General features: G+C 48.6%; 1 protein-coding gene across 2 annotated transcripts; it reads left to right on the forward strand.

Moving 5' to 3' along the window:
* The first annotated feature begins 3212 nt into the window (after window positions 1-3212).
* On the forward strand, window positions 3213-18676 carry ANAPC5 (anaphase promoting complex subunit 5). Of its 2 annotated transcripts, XM_066609923.1 has the most exons (17): window positions 3213-3416; window positions 4501-4580; window positions 4811-4920; window positions 5498-5651; window positions 5950-6016; window positions 7057-7158; window positions 7711-7901; window positions 8683-8764; window positions 11686-11775; window positions 12304-12485; window positions 12748-12883; window positions 13150-13224; window positions 14538-14659; window positions 15587-15694; window positions 15941-16088; window positions 17376-17538; window positions 17912-18676. In XM_066609923.1, exons 1-17 carry the CDS (start codon window positions 3213-3215, stop codon window positions 18124-18126), a joined length of 2229 nt encoding a protein of 742 aa, XP_066466020.1. In that variant the 3' UTR covers window positions 18127-18676. The 2 variants fall into 2 exon arrangements, with proteins under 2 accessions (XP_066466020.1, XP_066466021.1); XM_066609924.1 differs by lacking the exons at window positions 3213-3416; window positions 4811-4920 and having other exon boundaries at window positions 4504-4580; window positions 17912-18663.
* Window positions 18677-20465: the final 1789 nt, after the last annotated feature.

The following is a 20465-nucleotide window of genomic DNA, read 5'->3' on the forward strand; positions in this document are numbered from 1 at the left end:
GCTGCTATATTTATGCCGTCAAATCCTCTTAAAATTGCACCAGGGTTAGTAGCAGGCCTGCTAGAGTTAGGAAGTAGAGAGCAAAAATTATTATTCTGTCTCATATAACACCACAAATAAAACCACAATATCGGGGTCACTTTTGCAGTCTTTAGTATTTGCTCATAAGCCACAGTAGATAGTCTTGGAGAATCAACTCAATAAATCACAAATGGATACAGAAAACTGCATTAAATCTGTAGATTTCTCACTAGGCAATATTCGAGCATTTCTTTCCAAGAATATATAACCTGCTTTATATGAAGGTACTCAAAACACCCACACACACACACACATTCTGAAAGGCAATTTCTCAGAGCCCACTTCAACCATGACAAAATTCCTATATGGAAACCCTTAAGAAGTTATATTTGATCATATTTACGCACATATTAGTTCCAGAAACAGTATCTGCCCCCCTTCCTTGCCATGGTCAGAGGTCGGAGACGACAAACCTGTGAACGACTTAAGAGGCATTGAAAACAGTGGGAACTTCCTTCTAGTAGAGCAGGGCTGCAGAACCTCAAGCAACTAAGGGCGCAATCCTAACCCCTTACGTCAGTGCTTTCCAGCACTGACTTAAGGGCAGTGCAGCTCTGAGGTAAGGGAACAAACATTTTCTTACTTTGAGGAGGACTCCGTGAATGACACCTAACTGCAGGATGCAGCACATGTCCCACTGGCACCGCTATGCCAGTGCTGGAAAGCGCTGACATAAGGGGTTAGGATTGCACCCTAAAACACAATGCAAATACTCCAAACAAATGAATAATCAGACATTTCCAAATACAAGACCTTGTGTATAAAGCAATCATTCTTCTTGTGGAGTTCCCAGCATTTATGTTACAGTAGGTTAAACACATTTACCTTGGAGTAAGTCCTACTTAATTTAATGGGACTTATTTTCAAGTAGACATGCATAGGACTGCATAGAGCTGTAAGCAACTCTTCCTAAAATAACACCATACAAACCCTTTCCAAATTCATAGTTAGAGTGAACCAACAGAACCTCTGTACTTATTATGTGTAATAACTATGCACTATAACTATGTGTAATAACTATGCACTATAACTATGAACGTGCTGGAATCCCTAGCATGTATGCACTACTGAAACAGAGACACCTGCATTGGCTCGGTCATGTCATGAGAATGGATGATGGCCGGATCCCAAAGGATCTCCTCTATGGAGAACTCGTGCAAGGAAAGCGCCCTACAGGTAGACCACAGCTGCGATACAAGGACATCTGCAAGAGGGATCTGAAGGCCTTAGGAGTGGACCTCAACAAGTGGGAAACCCTGGCCTCTGAGCGGCCCGCTTGGAGGCAGGCTGTGCAGCATGGCCTTTCCCAGTTTGAAGAGACACTTGGCCAACAGTCTGAGGCAAAGAGGCAAAGAAGGAAGGCCCATAGCCAGGGAGACAAACCAGGGACAGACTGCACTTGCTCCCAGTGTGGAAGGGATTGTCACTCCCGGATTGGCCTTTTCAGCCACACTAGACGCTGTTCCAGAACCACCTTTCAGAGCGCGATACCATAGTCTCTCGAGACTGAAGGTTGCCAACTACTACTAACTATGCACTCTTCCCTGGTTTTATACTGTGAAGTAGGTCCCCCTCATTCCATTTCACAGATGAAAAACTGAGACTGAGTGGCCACACTATTAATTATTATATCATTATATATACCTTATATATACCAGATCCCAAAGGATCTCCTCTATGGAGAACTCTTGCAAGGAAAGCGCCCTACAGGTAGACCACAGCTGCGATACAAGGACATCTGCAAGAGGGATCTGAAGGCCTTAGGAGTGGACCTCAACAAGTGGGAAACCCTGGCCTCTGAGCGGCCCGCTTGGAGGCAGGCTGTGCAGCATGACCTTTCCCAGTTTGAAGAGACACTTGGCCAACAGTCTGAGACTAAGAGGCAAAGAAGGAAGGCCCATAGCCAGGGAGACAGACCAGGGACAGACTGCACTTGCTCCCGGTGTGGAAGGGATTGTCACTCCCGGATTGGCCTTTTCAGCCACACTAGACTCTGTGCCAGAACCACCTTTCAGAGCGCGATACCATAGTCTCTCGAGACTGAAGGTTGCCAACACACATATATATATACCTTTATATCATTTATTACAGAATCCATGTGTATAGCAGTTAGTTACACAGAGTGCACACACACAGGTATACCTGAAAGGCTCACCCTCTAAAATTGGACTCGGGTCAAGACCAGCTTTTTGTCCTCCACAGCACTGTATTTAGGATACTGGCAGAGCATGAGAGTTGAGGCATGGATGAGTCAGAGCTCACCTTAACAAGAAGCTCATTATGTGCCCTCAGGCAAGCCACTCATTCTCAGCATCAACAGCCAGAATGCTGAGCACTAGAGCTGGGTGAGGGAGACATAATTTGAATTCTAACTCTCCCCAATGCTCAATTTTAGTGGATGTCACCTGGTTCTGGTGTTGTGCGAGAGGGAAAACAGCATTCCTCTGTCCACTCTATCCAGCACCATATCCTGTGGCAAGGAGCTCCACAGACAGTTTTAGTGGCTGTCCCTTGGTTCAGGTGTTGTGTGAGAGGGAAAAGAGCATCCCTCTATCCACTCTATCTACCACCATATCTTGTGGCAAGGAGTTCCACAGATACTCGATGTGAGTGGCTGTCCACAGGTTCTGGTGTTGCATGAGAGAGAAACAAGCAGCCCCCTATCCGCCACCCTATCCTGTGGCAGGGAGTTCCACAGACACCACACTTGCTGGCTGTGCTCTGGTTCTGGAGCTGTGTGGGAGGGAGAAGAGCACTCCCTCCACCCCTGCATTATTTTGTGCTTGAGAAAAGCCCCACTGCCTTCAGTGCCATTGACTCACCTGCAAGGCCCGCAGCCTGGCCCCCCTCAGGCCCCCCTCCACTCCCAGCCAGCTCCCCCGAGCCCCCCCTTCCTGCTCACAGCCTCCCTGAGGTGCCAAAGCCACCACGGAACCTTCGGCGCTCGGTCCGCGTTTCCGTGCGGAGCCGAGAAGGGGTGCACGCCATCGCGCTCCCTGATTGGCTGGGAAGGGGAAGACGCGAAAACCGTTTGCGATTGGTCGGCGCGCGGGCCAATGGCAGGGCCGGGGCGGTGGCTGCGGCCAATCGCGCGGCGCGTGCACCCAGGCGCGGTCCCCCCGCGAGCGGCGATGGCGAGCGTGCACGAAAGCCTGTACTTCAACCCCATGATGACCAACGGCGTGGTGCACGCGAACGTCTTCGGCTCCAAGGACCGCGTCACGCCGCACAGGATCGCGCTGCTGGTGCTGGTCGCCGAGCTGGGCCGCGCCGCGCCCCGCCCGGGCCTGCTCGAGCAGCGCCGCCTCCACCGCCTGCTGCTGCCGCTGCTGCAGGTCGCTGGCTGGCTGGGCCGGGCCTGAGAGCCGCCTGCGGAACTCCCTGCCACTGGGTGGAGGGCTGCTGCATTCCCTCTCACACAGCACCAGAGCCAGGGGAGCCCCTCAGGTGGGGAGTCTGGAACTCCCTGCCACTGGATAGGCTGCTGGATGGAGGGTGCTCTTCTCCCTCTCACACAGCACCAGAGCCGGGGGCAGCCCCTCAGATGGAATGTCTGGAACTCCTTGCCGCAGGATATGGGGGTGGATAGGGTGGATAGAGGGCTGCTCACTTCTCTCTCATGTAACCCCAGAACCAGGGGACAGCCACTCAGATGGAGTGCCACAGGATATGGTGGTAGATAGAGGGATGCTCTTCTCCCTCTCATACAACCCCAGAACTAGGAGACAGATTCTGTACCTGTATAGGTCAAGCTGAGAGATCATGTGACCCAAGGACAGTTGGGAGCTTCATGACAGAATGGGGGTTTGAACCCAAATCTTTCCCTGCCCTAGTCTGAGGCAGCAGCGTTAGAGGAGGAAAGGATCCCTTCAGGTTGTGCTTTATTTGTAAAATGAAAGGTTGCGGGGCTCAAATGAGCATCTTCTTTTGAATGCCTGTCTCCTGGAATAGGTGGAATTGAGGACAGTTATTGCTCTGGGAATGAGCCAGTGCCTTTAAGAATTCAGCATGTGCAGAAAGCCTGTGTTTCTGATCCAAGAGAAGTTGCAGGTATCTGTCTAAATGCAGGCCTGCTACATCCAATGCATTGGGAGTGACTGACTGAACAGAATAGCTTTAGGTGTTCCCAGTTGAGACTGAAGGGACTAGACCAGAGTGTCTTGAGATATTCTGGAATATTCTGGGATCTTTGGGGTATTTTGGGATACACTGAGCAGTGTCCTCTGTGGGTGAATGCTTTGGGCTCACAGGAGACTCTGTTTCTTGTGCCACACGGCCTGGGAATTGGTGTACTCCAGGGACATAAGCAAAACATGGTATATTCCTCCCAGTTGTGGGAAAGATGGCTGAAGATCCACTTTGCTTCTAAGCACATTTAGAATCATTGTAACAGTCTCTTGTTTCCTGTGCTTCATCTAGGGCCCTGATATGACACTGTCTCGATTGATTAAAGCAATCGAAGAATGCTGCCCTCACTTAGCAAGTTCTGTGCAAATAAGGTATGTTCTTTTGGTCTGTATCACTGAGGAGGGCCATGGCTTGCTGGGAGAGCATGTGCTTTGCCAGTGTGCAGGTTCAATCCTTGATGTCTCCAGTTACAAAAAGGACTCGGGTGGTGGGACTGGGAAAGATTTCTGCCTGAAACATGAAAAGCTACTGCCCTGAGGTTAGATGGAATCCATCTGATGGGTCAGTGACTTGAACTACTGTATCCTGGCTTGACTTGTAGGATCAAGCTGATGGCAGGAGGGGAACTGAAAGATATGGAGCAATTCTTTGATGATCTTTCCGAGGTGTTCAGTGGAACAGAACCCGAAGTTCACAAAACAAGTGTAATTGGTACGGTGCTGTTTACTATTAAAACTTTATAAAGATGCTTCACATCCTGCCCCACTGTGCTTGGTTTTGTTTTTGTTTTTTTCCTGGAAGATTCCTGGGCAGATGTTAGTTCTTCCTCTGACCTGTGGAACCACCACCATATTTCATGCCTGCCACTTAGGCTTCTGTCAGTAGTTGGACAGTAGAAGGAAGCTTTTTAGGTTGATGAGTCCTGGGATTTCAGGAAAGCTTATTGGGCGTTGCTCAATGAGAAGATCTGGTGGAGAAGCTTCCCTAAAAGATAGCTGTCATGCTGCTGGTGGTCCTCCCCGTCTCCTTCAGCTGCAGGGGCGTATTAGGTGTGTTCTTCAACCAAGAGGGCTGGCTGTATTTTGGGCACTTGATTTTGATGTACTATTTTCTTAAGCATGGAATGCACAGAGCGTTTTCTGTGAAGTATGGCTCCCCTTAGTGGTTGAGATAAGCATTGCGAAATGGGGAAGATGTAGTAACATCTTAAGTTGTAAACCTCTGTGAACTGACAGGACAAGGCAGTGTATGAATTTAAGAGAACAAGCTCCTTTTCTTCTCTCCATAGGCTTATTTCTGCGCCATATGAACCTGGCCTACAACAAGCTTTCCTTCAGCCAGGTTTACAAACTGTACACGGCTCTTCAGCTATATTTCAAAAACAACGAGAAGAAAAGTGAAGGGGAGATGGAGATGGAGAAAGAAGAGCTTGAGGAACTCAGGTTGATCTTCCTTCTCGTTTGCTAAACGCTTGCAGGCTGATTTGCAAACTAGTTGAAGTCCTTATAAGTCCCTTGGATGTTACATCTGAGTAAGCAACAGTGTGTCTAAATGCTTTGAAAGTGTCTCAGCCAGCAAATTAATGCTGAGGGCAGTCAGGTTAGGTTTTTGGCCCACTTCTGGACCAAGTGGCCTACTAGAAAAGCTAAGACCCTGGAGAGAAAACCCGGTGCTCTCTGTGCTTCAAATGTCCAGAATGTTTAAGGAATTTCATTGTGAGTTTTCCTTCTTTGTTCAAAGGGAAGAAGACATCCCTTGCAATGGGCCACTTTCACAGAAGCAGGCGGAATACTTTCTTTCACAGCAGGTGTGTTAGTTGTGTGTCTTACCGGGGAGGAGAAGCAGCACATTCTGTTTAACTGGCCTGTCGTCGGAAAATGGGTACCTTTCTGGAACTCTGTGTTCTCTGCTGTGTGCAAACATTACTGCAAGATTTTAGGCCTCAGCAGTAGAATCAGCAGGTTCTTTATTAAAACACTGGTTAGTCTGTCATATGCTCCCCAGTTAGTACATTTCCCTGTTGCTTGCTTGGACTTTCAGAGAGGAAGGGTATCCCTAATACGTGGTTGTGGCTTTGTATCTATAAGACAGTTGTGTATTGCTGAGCATCCATGTTCTCATTTTAGTCCCTGTTTGCCCAGAGGCTTTAATGGTTGCTGGAATGCTTGCCTCTAAACTGGGAGCAAAAGCTTGAACCCCTTGTCAACTTTCAAGGAGACAAAACTCTGTGGGAGGGGGTTCTTACCCTTCTTCATAACTCTCATCCCAGCAGCTGAAAACTCCCTTTTTTTTCCCCAGAAGCACCCACTGGAGTAAAACTGTGTCATTGGATAGTGTTCTAGTGAGCTTCTGGGTAAAAAAAAAGTTGCTTCGAGGAATGCTGTGCACTTGGTGAGCTCCGCAAACAGCTCTTTTTTTGCCCCCTGTGAATGAGATGGAGAAGTTTGATGGTGGGCGTTTCATCTTAATTCTAAAATAATAATGCTTGTTTTTTTGTTTTTCTTGATTAGTGTCAAAAGCTTGCTTAAAAATGTTGCATCCACTTCTGGGTACAGTCGTGAAAAATGAGGCCTGAGTAGCATCTTTCCTGAAATCCTTTAAGCCAGCTTTTCATCTCTCATAATCAAATTAGCCAGAGCCTCCCGCTTTTGAGCATCTTATAATGAAGCTTTGACTAAATCTCTCGATGGCAATTTGTAAACCTGCTGTCAGCCTCTCTTCTTCCCAGCATGGAAGGGTTTTGTTGCTTTGACAAGAATAAAATTAAGTGGCGATTATTTTTTAAACCCCAGCAGATCTACGTTTTCTTTGTTTCCTCAAATGACAGGTTTTAAATTTCCGTTACAGGCTTCTTTGTTGAAGAATGATGAAACAAAAGCTCTCTCTCCAGCATCCTTACAAAGGGAGCTGAACAACTTGTTAAAATTTAACCCAGATTTTGCTGAAGCGGTAAGTTTATTTTTGTTTTCCTCTACTCAGTTGGGAATATTTTATACTGTAGTCGTGCACTAAGCAGTTTGGCGTTGGCAGTATAAGCAATGGTGCTGAAGCTTCTGGCTGTCATTGGCTGAACTGCCATGATGTCACAGAGAGGAAAGGCAGGCAGAAGGATTTAGGGAGGGAGGGGTTGAATAGACAATAGGGAAGGACGAAGCAGAGGGCCTTAGAAAGCAGGAGGCACTTGGGAAGGGAGGAGGAAACTAAGAGAGAGGGTTGGAATAAGCAGTAGTCTGGGAGAATGAGGTGAAGAGAGGAGAACTCTAGAAGTTGGTGGTCCGTATTAGGAAAATTGAGAGAGGGCAGAGAAGAGAGGTGCCCGTGGGTGAGAACAGCAGAGGTGAGAGAGTCTGGAGGCACCTTGGTTTGAAATAAGCATCAAGATCTTTGGTTGTGGGCATTGAGTGTCTTCTAAATAGCCAGCAAAACACTGGACGTGAAATGGGTGCGCTGGCCGTTGAGGTTGATTGTGATGACAGCCGATCTACTTTTGTGCCTCCTCAGCACTATCTGAGCTACTTAAACAGCCTTCGTGTCCAAGATGTCTTCAGTTCCACGCACAGCCTCCTTCACTACTTTGACCGCTTGATCCTCACTGGCGCGGAAAGCAAGAGCAATGGCGATGAAGGTTATGGGCGGAGCCTGCGATACGCAGCCCTCAACCTGGCTACCTTGCACTGCCGCTTTGGCCACTAGTGAGTCCAGTCGTGGTCACCTTGTTGCAAAATGGTCATTTAGTGAAGGCACCCCCCCCCATTTGGAGCATCTACTCTGGTTCTGTGTGGGTTCAAGTTTCTCACCCTTAAATCACTGCTCAGAGCAGCTGCAGCCTCTTTATAAACTGTTGTCCTCCGTTGGTGAAGGAGTCTTCTTGCTCACTTCAGGGGCAGGCCATGCAGATTAGCCAAAGCTTTTGTCCGGTGAGGTCGAAGAGGTCCAGGGAAGAGGCAAAGCAGAAGTGCAACATAGAGGAGCGCAGCTATGGAACCAAAACTTAAAAAGGCTGGTGGTTTTGCCAGTCATTGACTGCATTTTTGCCCACCTTTCCTTGAAGACATTTAGGATGGCATGTAGGGTTCTGTCTGGCATTTCATTCTCACAACAGCCCTGAGCGACGGGTTGGGCTGAAAGGTCCCCGGCTGGTTTGATGTCAGAGTTCTGAACTGAAACCTTCCCCCTTCCTAGCTCAGCACTCTATGCACAGCGTACACTGGTTCTCTTTGTCTATATTTGATGTTGTGGGGAGGAGGTGGGGGACATGATCTTTTCCTTGGAGGACTCTGGGCTAGATCTTTGTGCTAAAGAGGACTTCCAGTCGCAAAGTGATCCTTTTGGCTACTCACGCAAGCTCTGCCAGTCCAAAGCACTGGCTACTGCCAAGCCCAGTTCTTCCTGGGCGCCGGGGTTTTTGAGCCCCACCTGTAACATCTCCTCTTTGGGTGGTTCCCCATTAATCTGTGTTTCCTTTGGTTGTAGCCAGCAGGCTGAGCTAGCCTTGCAAGAAGCCATGCGGATTGCACAGGAGTCCAACGATCACGTCTGCCTGCAGCACTGCTTGGTAAGATTACTGAGGCTTCCTATTAAAGTGATTTTAGAAATAAAAAGCATGCATAAAAACAAAGAATACGTCTTGCCTCCATTTCCCCCCTTTTTGTGACTGGAGGATTTGGGGCAGAGACCTGTCCTCTCGCGCTTTGTTAAGCGTAGTGTATGTGGTTGGCACCATATAAATAAATGACGCAAGTGATATGTGCTGCTTTTCTGTCTGCTTTGTGGTGTGCTCAGTTAAAGAGCTGCACTGTCACACTGGCCCTGCGTTGAGGAACGGTTATCTACCATAAGACCTCCACAGGCTATGAGTGTAGGAGTCCTGGCCAGTCTTGTGAAAGGTTTCGTGGCTGCAATCTGCCATTTCTCCCCCTGCTCCCAGCTTCCTATCTCGATTTTTCCAAAAAAAAGACTGGCTCATCAAGAGTTGAACCAATCCTGCTTCTCCAGCTGGCTTCCTTCTGATGCTTTTGCTTTCTCTGTATTTCTTAATGAAAAAATCCCACAGGGGATTGGTCTCTAGAGTTCAGGGTTGTTAAAAATAAGGTGTGTATCTAATTCAGCCATCAAGTCCCCAGGGCATAAGAACATAAGAACAGCCCCACTGGATCAGGCCATAGGCCCATCTAGTCCAGATTCCTGTATCTCACAGTGGCCCACCAAATGCCCCAGGGAGCACACCAGATAACAAGAGACCTGCAAGGCCTCCTGGGAATTGTAGTTAAGAACATAAGAACAGCCCCACTGGATCAGGCCATAGGCCCATCTAGTCCAGCTTCCTGTATCTCACAGCAGCCCACCAAATGCCCCAGGGAGCACACCAGATAACAAGAGACCTGCAAGGCCTCCTGGGAATTGTAGTTAAGAACATAAGAACAGCCCCACTGGATCAGGCCATAGGCCCGTCTAGTCCAGCTTCCTGTATCTCACAGCGGCCCACCAAATGCCCCAGGGAGCACACCAGATAACAAGAGACCTCATCCTGGTGCCCTCCCTTGCATCTGGCATTCTGACATAACCCATTTCTAAAATCAGGAGGTTGCGCATACACATCATGGCTTTTACCCCATAATGAATTTTTCCTCCAGAAACTTGTCCAATCCCCTTTTAAAGGCGTCTAGGCTAGATACCATCACCACATCCTGTGGCAAGGAGTTCCACAGACCGACCACACGCTGAGTAAAGAAATATTTTCTTTTGTCTGTCCTAACCCGCCCAACACTCAATTTTAGTGGATGTCCCCTGGTTCTGGTATTATGTGAGAGTGTAAAGAGCATCTCCCTATCCACTCTGTCCATCCCCTGCATAATTTTGTATGTCTCAATCATGTCCCCCCTCAGGCGTCTCTTTTCTAGGCTGAAGAGGCCCAAACGCCGTAGCCTTTCCTCATAAGGAAGGTGCCCCAGCCCCGTAATCATCTTAGTCGCTCTCTTTTGCAACTTTTCCATTTCCACTATGTCTTTTTTGAGATGCGGCGACCAGAACTGGACACAATACTCCAGGTGTGGCCTTACCATAGATTTGTACAACGGCATTATAATACTAACCGTTTTGTTCTCAATACCCTTCCTAATGATCCCAAGCATAGAATTGGCCTTCTTCACTGCCGCCGCACATTGGGTCGACACTTTCATCGACCTGTCCACCACCACCCCAAGATCTCTCTCCTGATCTGTCACAGACAGCTCAGAACCCATCAGCCTATATGTGAAGTTTTGATTTTTTGCCCCAATGTGCATGACTTTACACTTACTGACATTGAAGCGCATCTGCCATTTTGCTGCCCATTCTGCCAGTCTGGAGAGATCCTTCTGGAGCTCCTCACAATCACTTCTGGTCTTCACCACTCAGAAAAGTTTGGTGTCATCTGCAAACTTAGCCACTTCACTGCTCAACCCTGTCTCCAGGTCATTTATGAAGAGGTTGAAAAGCACCGGTCCCAGGACAGATCCTTGGGGCACACCGCTTTTCACCTCTCTCCGTTGTGAAAATTGCCCATTGACACCCACACTCTGCTTCCTGGCCTCCAACCAGTTCTCAATCCACGAGAGGACCTGTCCTCTAATTCCCTGACTGTGGAGTTTTTTCAGTAGCCTTTGGCGAGGGACCGTGTCAAACGCCTTCTGAAAGGGCAGCTTCAAATTGTGCTTTAATATGTCGTCATTGTTGTTTATGTTTCGTTCCCTCCCCCTGCCAAAATTCCTGATACCTTGGGCCTCAAGGCAGTCTGGTTCTGCTGTAGCCCGTCCAACCCAATGCACTATAACTGTCGTTCCTGCGCAGTCTTGTAATCAGTTAAAGGAAGAGAACATCATTGAATTTACTTTCATCTCTTATGGCAAATGCCCTCCCTTTTGCTTTGCTTGCGTGGGTGTTTTTAATGAAGTCAGGTAAACGATCTCCTTATGTTAATGTAACAAGAGAGGGAGGCACACCAGTGGATATCAGAGTGCAATGGCTGTGTTAATTGCATTATGGGAGTTTTTAGGGTGTTCTCTGAAGCAGCCAGTATCGACCACTTGCTGTCCAGTCTTAGGACTGCAGGCTCCATTGATTTGTTTCCCTCCCACACCCATTCTTAATGCAAGTCTCTCTTTTGGTATGCACGATGACTTGCGTTTATTCGAAGATACTATATGGCTTTCCTTTCATAGCTTTGTGAAGAAGACCAGACCCATTGGGATTCTGCAGTGTGGTGTGTTTGGGGGAGGGGCTAGTATCTCAGTGGTCAAGCTTGCGCTGTGCATGCAAAATATTCCAGGTTGCATTTCCTGATAAAAAGGTTCTCGGGTAGCAGGGTTGGGAAAACAGGCTTGCGTGAGATGACTGCCAGTGGGACCGAACAATGCGGAACGTGTAAAAAAAACAATAGTCAGTGTAAGCTGGTTGTCCAGCAGTTCCTATGTTCACATTTATTCCCTTCTTTGCCAGAGCTGGTTGAACATCTTGGAGCAGAAAAAGTCAGGCAGCTGCGTGCTCCTGGAGCACTCTGTAACGAAGGCTGTGCATTTTGGACTCCCGGTACGTCCTCTTCCTCTTCATCTCAAACTCTGTACTAGACTGATGTAACCAGCAGCTCAGGTAGCATTGGCTAGTGACAGGGCCAACCTAACCATGAGATCAATAGAGGTTGTTTCAGCAGCAGGTTAGCCGAAGTGCCCACTCTCCTCCTCTCATTGCCCGGCTCGAGAAATGGACGGGGACAGAGCGGAACAAGAAGGCTTTATGTAATTCTGGCTTTTAGGGAGAGCAAATGGCCATCCAGAGTGGCTAGAGTCATTCCACTATCTGGAATAGGTATCAGGGAGATACTCCAACCTGTGTCCCTAGAAGCTCACCATGTGAGACAACCTCACATGGAGCCAGAGGCTCCCTGTTTTATCCCAGACATTTGCTACCACCGTCCCTCCGTTTCTGCAAAACAAAACCCACCCTGAAGTTATGTGACTCATGCCACCTGCCTTTCTTTTCACTTGGGCCTCTCAGTGATTAATCACATCCTTTTAAAAGCACAGTGTATTTTTTTTTCCTTGTTCTTCTTCCTCCTAGTATTTAGCTTCCCTGGGGATCCAATCCTTGGTTCAGCAAAGAGCTTTGGCAGGGAAGACGGCCAGTAAGCTAATGGATGCTTTGAAGGACTCGGACCTCTTGCACTGGAAACACAGCTTGTCTGAGCTCATCGATATTGGCATTGCCCAAAAGACGGCCATTTGGAGACTTTACGGGCACAGGTACTTCATCCAGTGTGTTAAAACCTTCACCAATGCAGCTGGGACTGCTTCAGAACTCCCATTTCTGAGAATGTTTGCTTTCAATTTTTGTTTGGGTTTCTGGGCCTCCTGGTTGCACGGGCATTCCTGAAGTCGTGTGGGCCTTGCCTCCTGAGGTCTCTGAAACCAGCTGAATGAGACTTCCGGGATTCGGTCGTCGGTCTGGGGTATTTTTGCTGGGGGCGCTTCGTTCCGCGACGCCAACCAAACTCTCTCCCCGCAGCACCATGGCGGTCCAGCAAGCCCAGATGCTGCTTAGCATGAACAGCCTGGAGGCAGTGAACGTGGGTGTGCAGCAGAACAGCACCGAATCTTTTGCTGTGGTGCTGTGCCACCTGGCTGAGCTGCACGCGGAACAGGTGACGCATGGGACGGGGGCAGCCCTGGTTCTGCAGCAGGAGAGGGCTGCAGATCAATGACGGCGCACACTCTCTTGCAAGCAGGCGAGAGTCAAACGGGTCTTCCAGCTGTCTTCTCTCCCATCTGCTTTCGGAAAGGGAGGAGAAGAGAGCGATGGGCTAGAGCGTTGGGGCTCTCCTCTCTTGTGCACTTCCTCTTCCTTTCTGGGGGGCACTGAGAATTTCTTCTTCACTCACTCCAGGATGTCTTTCTTTTTACGCATCAGGGTTATTTTGCAGCCGCCTCTGAAATACTCAAGCACTTAAAAGAGAGATTCCCTCCCAACAGTCAGCATGCCCGGGTGAGCCGCCATTTTGTTCCTTTATTTATATCTTGTGTGCTCAGAGAGCAGCTTACAGCATCCCCCCCCCCTCAAAACTAATATTTGCTGTCTGCAAGAGGCTCGCTTACAGTCTGATTTTTAAATTGTAAGCTCCCTGCAGGCAGAGTACTGCCGTGCCACCACCACAGCAGGCTCCCCTCCAAACCCTCGGTCCAACACCCCCCACAGGGCCCTTTTCCAACAGTCCTGTCGATTCCAGTCCACCAGATGCTCTTGCTGCATAAGAACATAAGAACAGCCCCGCTGGATCAGGCCATAGGCCCATCTAGTCCAGCTTCCTGTATCTCACAGCAGCACACCAAATGCCCCAGGGAGCACACCAGATAACAAGAAGACCTGCAAGGCTTCCTGGGAATTGTAGTTAAGAACATAAGAACAGCCCCACTGGATCAGGCCATAGGCCCATCTAGTCCAGCTTCCTGTATCTCACAGCGGCCCACCAAATGCCCCAGGGAGCACATCAGACAACAAGAAGACCTGCAAGGCATTCTGGGAATTGTAGTTAAGAACATAAGAACAGCCCCACTGGATCAGGCCATAGGCCCATCTAGTCCAGCTTCTTGTATCTCACAGCGGTCCACCAAATGCCCCAGGGAGCACACCAGATAACAAGAGACCTCATCCTGTTGCCCTCCCTTGCATCTGGCCTTCTGACAGCCCATTTCTAAAATCAGGAGGTTGCACATACACATCATGGCTTGTACCCCGTAATGGATTTTTCCTCCAGAAACTTGTCCAATCCCCTTTTAAAGGCATCCAGGCTAGATGCCGTCACCACATCCTGTGGCAAGGAGTTCCACAGACCAGCCACACGCTGAGTAAAGAAATATTTTCTCTTGTCTGTTCTAACTCTCCCAACACTCAATTTGAGTGGATGTCCCCTGGTTCTGGTGTTATGTGAGAGTGTAAAGAGCATCTCCCTATCCACTCTGTCCATCCCCTGCATAATTTTGTATGTCTCAATCATGTCCCCCCTGAGGCGTCTCTTTTCTAGGCTGAAGAGGCCCAAATGCCGTAGCCTTTCCTCGTAAGGAAGGTGCCCCAGCCCCGTAATCATCTTAGTCGCTCTCTTTTGCACCTTTTCCATTTCCATTGCTGCCATTGATGGCAATAATAGTTTTGAGCCTGTTAACTTAAAAATAAATGCGTGTTGCTTATTTCTAATGAGTTAATTGGAAGTCAGAATATGAAATAGCTGCGTCTGTACATAAGAGCGTGCTAAATAAGAATTCCTTCGTCTTGGTTCTTGATCTGTTTCCAAAACACCTTAGCTGTGGATGCTGTTTGATCAGAAAATCCAGTTTGACAGAGCTATGAACGACGGCAAGTACCACATCGCCAATTCACTGGTGCCTGGGATTACAGCCCTGAATAGCATCGAGGGGGTTTACAGGTAAGTGATTGCAAACCTGCAGAAATAAAGTCCTCTTTTGACATCCCACTGAAATGGGAATTATTATTAACATGGAATTATGCTGTCTGTGGGGTGAAAGATAAAGTGTTGTGTCTTTACTTGTGTAAGCCCTTTGGGGAGAAGGGCGGGATAAAAATAAAGTTTTATTATTATTATTATTATTATTATTATTATTATTATTATTATTAAGCTGTTCCTGCCAGGCTCTGTTTCTGCTGTGCAAAATAAAATAAAAATGTGTGTTGTGCAGACAGCTATATTTGCATACATTCTTTTGCATAATGGAGTGAAATCCTGTTTCCTGGACTCTTGGAAAATCTTCAGTGACTCTGTGCCATTGATTGCACAGAACACCCTGCCTTGGAGGGCTCACCATGTTTAGAGCACACAGGATTCTGTCTACGCAACCCTAGTTTCTGAGCCTGCCCAGTGGGACTGTGCAGATTAAAGCAGGACTTCATTAGTGAACCCCTTGGAGGGAAAGCTGAGTTCTGCCCAGTCTGAAAAGGCTCGTTACTCACTTGGCGGGCTCCTGAAATGACATGCTGCTGACTTGGTGTGGAACGCTGGTTGTGCGAATACAGTAGAGCTCTTGACCTAGGTTTGAACCAGAAACTTTTAGCATTTCATTGGTGGACTGCCCTGGCGCTCACTTCCTCTGCGATTGGTTTGTGAGATTAAATGTTTAGACGTTTTGGTCATAATAGTCCAGCCGGTCTAACATTCTGAAGCCCGGGTGATTTCAAAGGGAGCGACACTTAAGAACGGGGCCAGAGCCAGCAAGCGCAAGGCTCCTGTTTGAGACAAGCAGAGGTTGAAAGATGCTGGACCCTTATGGCTTGTGTGAGGTGCTGTCCGTGTGAGTCTGTGTAGGCGTGTGCGATTCTGTGGTTCTCTCTCTTTCAGAAAAGCCCTCGTACTGATAGCGCAGAATCAAATGACGGAGGCACACAAGCTCCTGCAGAAGCTCTTGATCCACTGCCAGAAAATTAAAAACACCGAGATGGTGATTAGGTAGGAGGCGAGAGCCCTGAGCAGACCCCCACCCCACAACACTTGTCCTTTGGGGGAAGAGCCCTATGGCAGGGGGACCAGACCCCCAGATCTTAGCACTAGCCCTGCTGTCTGGCACAATGTCCTCTTCTCATTTAGCATGGCCAGGTTGGGGGGGAGGCACTGCCTAATAGATGTGGTTTAAAAGGCTAGAGCTGGAACACCAATAATAGTTTCAAGAATGATGTTTCTCCCCCTTGTGTTTAGGGTGCTCCTGTCCATAGCCGAACTCTACAGGGGGTCTCAGTGTCACACAATAGCACTCCCCGTCCTGCTTCAGGCACTTGCTCGTTCCCGGGAATACCGCCTCCAACATTTGGCCTCCGAAACTGTACTCAACTTGGCCTTCTCCCAGGTATTTGTGGCTTGGGCTGATGCTGTGACTTCTCATTTGTGTGTGATGTTATTTGCATAGCCTTTAACGCACATGGCATTTACGAAGTGCAGCAAGATGGGTCCCTGCCCCAAGAAGCTTACAGTCTGGAATTCAACACGGGAGGGAAGTGGGGGCAGGGACAAACGGAGGAAGAATGTGCATCGATGGCAGCATTGCGTGTGCTTGGTTTACAGTGATTAGAGTTGCCGCTCTGAGATGTGACTTCTCTTAGCCCCTGTTTAGGATGTGGGGATGTTAGGTGACTTTCTTTTTTATTATCTCATCATGTGATATTCTGCATGGCGAATGTCTTGTATGAATGCCCTACCCCTCCACCATTCGTGGTGGCTGCCGGTCTTAGGCTCTGCCAAGGTGAAATTAATTTGGGAAGGTAGGTTCTGGCATGGTGCAAACCAGCTCTCCCCATGTGAGGGCACACTTCAACCACTTGCTTTCTTCAGGGGACAGAACCAGGGGACATCCGCTAAAATTGAGTGTTGGGAGAGTTAGGACAGACAAAAGAAAATATTTCTTTACTCGGCGTGTGGTTGGTCTGTGGAACTCCTTGCCACAGGATGTGGTGATCGCGTCTGGCCTGGACGCCTTTAAAAGGGGATTGGACAAGTTTCTGGAGGAAAAATCAGTTACGGGTTACAAGCCATGATGTGCATGTGCAACCTCCTGATTATAGAAATGGGCTATGTCAGAATGCCAGATGCAAGGGAGGGCGCCAGGATGAGGTCTCTTGTTATCTGGTGTGCTCCCTGGGGCATTTGGTGGGCCGCTGTGAGATACAGGAAGCTGGACTAGATGGGCCTATGGCCTGATCCAGTGGGGCTGTTCTTATGTTCTTAACTACAATTCCCAGGAAGCCTTGCAGGTCTCTTGTTATCTGGTGTGCTCCCTGGGGCATTTGGTGTGCTGCTGTGAGATACAGGAAGCTGGACTAGATGGGCCTATGGCCTGATCCAGTGGGGCTGTTCTTATGTTCTTAACTACAATTCCCAGGAAGCCTTGCAGGTCTCTTGTTATTTGGTGTGCTCCCTGGGGCATTTGGTGGGCCGCTGTGAGATACAGGAAGCTGGACTAGATGGGCCTATGGCCTGATCCAGTGGGGCTGTTCTTATGAAGGTAATGTAGTAAAATAGCCTCATGGTAATTCGACCATGTATAAGCAGCATAAGGATCAGGGCAGCAAGGTAGTATTAACCCCCAGTTGACAAATTCTGACAAATTGTTCGGGTTTTGTGTTTTTCTGCCTGCCAGTTAATCCTTGGTATTCCGGAGCAAGCGCTAAGCATTCTGAACATGGCGATAGAGCCCATCCTGGCTCACGGGGCTGTGCTGGACAAAGGGGCCGCCATGTTCTTGGTCGCCAAGTGCCAGATTGCTTCTGCGGCCTCCTACAGTCCCCAGAAGAAGGCAGAAGGTAAGGGCAGTCCCTTCTCCGTGCTGTTCCTTCCCAGGAGTGTGCTGCTTCCTTCTTCATTTCCTTAGCCACTACTAGTTTGTCCGTTGCTGTGTGTGGGGCGTACAGGTGAGAGCTTTGCTGCCCAGGATGGTTTCTGGGAAACCAGGGGTGGAGCAGATGAGTCAGAAATGTCAGTAAGGGGAGACTGGCCGTAGCGGGGATAGGGGGGAAGGCTGGTGACTTTGTTTTCAGCCTGTGGGCTTCCTGGAGGATGGTTGATCAGAAGGACCTTCAGTCTGACTTAGCAGGGATCTATGCCCTTGAGCCTGTGGAAACATTTTTGAACCGCTTGTGCGCTTGAACCTTAAGCACGTCGCCTTCCCTCTGCCAGCTCTGGAATCAGCTATCCTGAACCTCAACGAAGCCAAAACGTATTTTGCAAAAGTGGACTGCAAGGAGCAACTCCGAGATGTCTTCTACCTCCAGGCCAGGCTGTTCCACAGCCTGGGCAAAACCCAAGAGAGGAACCAGTGCGCCATGCACTTCCGGCAGTTGGACCAGGAGCTTCCTGCTCGGGGAGTTCCCTTGATCAACGGTTTCAAGTGAGGTGTTCGAACAGAGCCACATTCTTATGGGAATTTCTCCTGCATGAACTGCATTGAACTGGCACTGAAATGGACCTATACATTTCTCCCTCCCCCCCCCCCAAGTTTTCTAACGTGTATTGAGGTTTGCAATGAACAATATCTGGAGATAACTTATCTATAAACTGTGTTTTTTATTCTATGTAAAAAAATTTGTCTTGTTCCCAAGAAAAAGATGGAAGTCTGTCGGTTGCATGCTTTGCATAGCTTTGGCCAAAATACGTTTTCCATGCTCGCATCTTCCTGGTATGGCTTGGCCAGCAGGATTTAGAGATGCACCCACCCCAAGGGAAAGCAGATTTTAGACACAGAAGGACTGTTGTATGGCTGGCTAGCTGGTAACGCGCTTGCAAATTGTACAACGTCTTTGCAAATGTGGTGGGATGTGCTGATGTTTCAAATTTCCCCATCTGCCTTAACCTCGAAACAAGTGCTGTTTCCCTGTTTGGAAATGGAGACTGTCTGCTCCAAGTCTTGTGACCGCTGCTCCAAATCTACGTATATACAGTGGGCCCTTGGTGTCACGGAGGATCCATTCCAGACACACCGCAGATACTGATTTCTGCAAATAATTAAATCTGCAGAAAGGCGTGACCTGCCCACACTTCAGAGCACCTTCCAGATGTGACCAGAAGGCCCTTTGAGGCCCTCAAGCTGTGGGCTTGGCCTCGGAGGATTTCGGTATCTGCAGGTACCAAGTCAGTTAAGAACATAAGAACAGCCCCACTGGATCAGGCCATAGGCCCATCTAGTCCAGCTTCCTGTATCTCACAGCGGCCCACCAAATGCCCCAGGGAGCACACCAGATAACAAGAGACCTGCAAGGATTCCTGGGAATTGTAGTTAAGAACATAAGAACAGCCCCACTGGATCAGGCCATAGGCCCATCTAGTCCAGCTTCCTGTATCTCACAGCGGCCCACCAATTGCCCCAGGGAGCACACCAGATAACAAGAGACCTCATCCTGCTGCCCTCCCTTGCATCTGGCATTTTGACATAGCCCATTTCTATAATCAGGAGGTTGCACATGCACATCATGGCTTGTAACCCATAATGGATTTTTCCTCCAGAAACTTGTCCAATCCCCTTTTAAAGGCGTCCAGGCCAGTGGCCATCACCACATCCTGTGGCAAGGAGTTCCACAGACCAACCGCACGCTAAGTAAAGAAATATTTTCTTTTGTCTGTTCTAACTCTCCCAACACTCAATTTGAGTGGATGTCCCCTGGTTCTGGTGTTATGTGAGAGTGTAAAGAGCATCTTTCTATCCACTCTGTCCATCCCCTGCATAATTTTGTATGTCTCAATCATGTCCCCCCTCAGGCGTCTCTTTTCTAGGCTGAAGAGGCCCAAATGCCGTAGCCTTTCCTCATAAGGAAGGTGCCCCAGCCCAGTAATCATCTTAGTCGCCCTCTTTTGCACCTTTTCCATTTCCGCTATGTCTTTTCTGAGATGCAGCTTTTTTGAGATGAGTTGATAAGGAGGGCGCACTGTACATACATTTCTTCATGCACAGGTAACAGCCATACGGCCACTGTTGCATTTCAACCCCAGAGACCTGGATGTAAATCTTCAGTGGATGGCCTTGGGCAATTTTACCAGGCCTTGACCTGCCTTGTGCCTGCAGACTTGGGAGTCATGGCAGCCTACTTTACAGGGTGGTTGCAAAATTTAGCGAAGAGGAGTCGACGGAGTGTCATCTCAAAAAGTGAATCCTGGTGCTAAAACGTTTGGGAACCAATGACCTAGATGTTAGTAGACATTTGTTCTTTGGGGAGGCGGTGCCTGCCAGCTCTCTTTCTCTCCCTAAACCTGTCACTGCTTCTTCCCTTAGCAGTCCTTAGCAATCAAGAATGAGAGATGCACAAAGCTGGTACTCTTGCCTCGATGCTCTGCTGTTCAGGGCTTCCCCTGGTCAGTCAGGAGAACGGTATGATCTGAACTGATATTCCATTTCTGGGAATATATATATATTTGCTACCAACGTATAAGGAGATGGGAGAAAAGATCAAGAGCCCTCATGCATCTGAGACAGGGTTTGGGAGTCAAAGACTTTTGCTCATTTTATTGCTATTCAGAGGCACAGGCGACCTTACTCAACTGTATAGCCCGTCTAACGTGGCTCTTCAAGTCACCCACTGTTTAAACCCAGCAAATTACCACCAGCCTCAATCCTGGCACCTCCCGGAGGTTTTGTTTTTGTGTTTCGCTTTCAAACGTTATACTCCCAACAGACTTTCTGTTGACACAGTACTGTGCCTGTTGGCAGGTAACCCGGTGCTTTTCAGACTGAAAGGCGCAC

Source organism: Tiliqua scincoides, chromosome 14 (assembly GCF_035046505.1).
Source record: "Tiliqua scincoides isolate rTilSci1 chromosome 14, rTilSci1.hap2, whole genome shotgun sequence".
Classification (NCBI taxonomy): Eukaryota; Metazoa; Chordata; class Lepidosauria; order Squamata; family Scincidae; genus Tiliqua; species Tiliqua scincoides.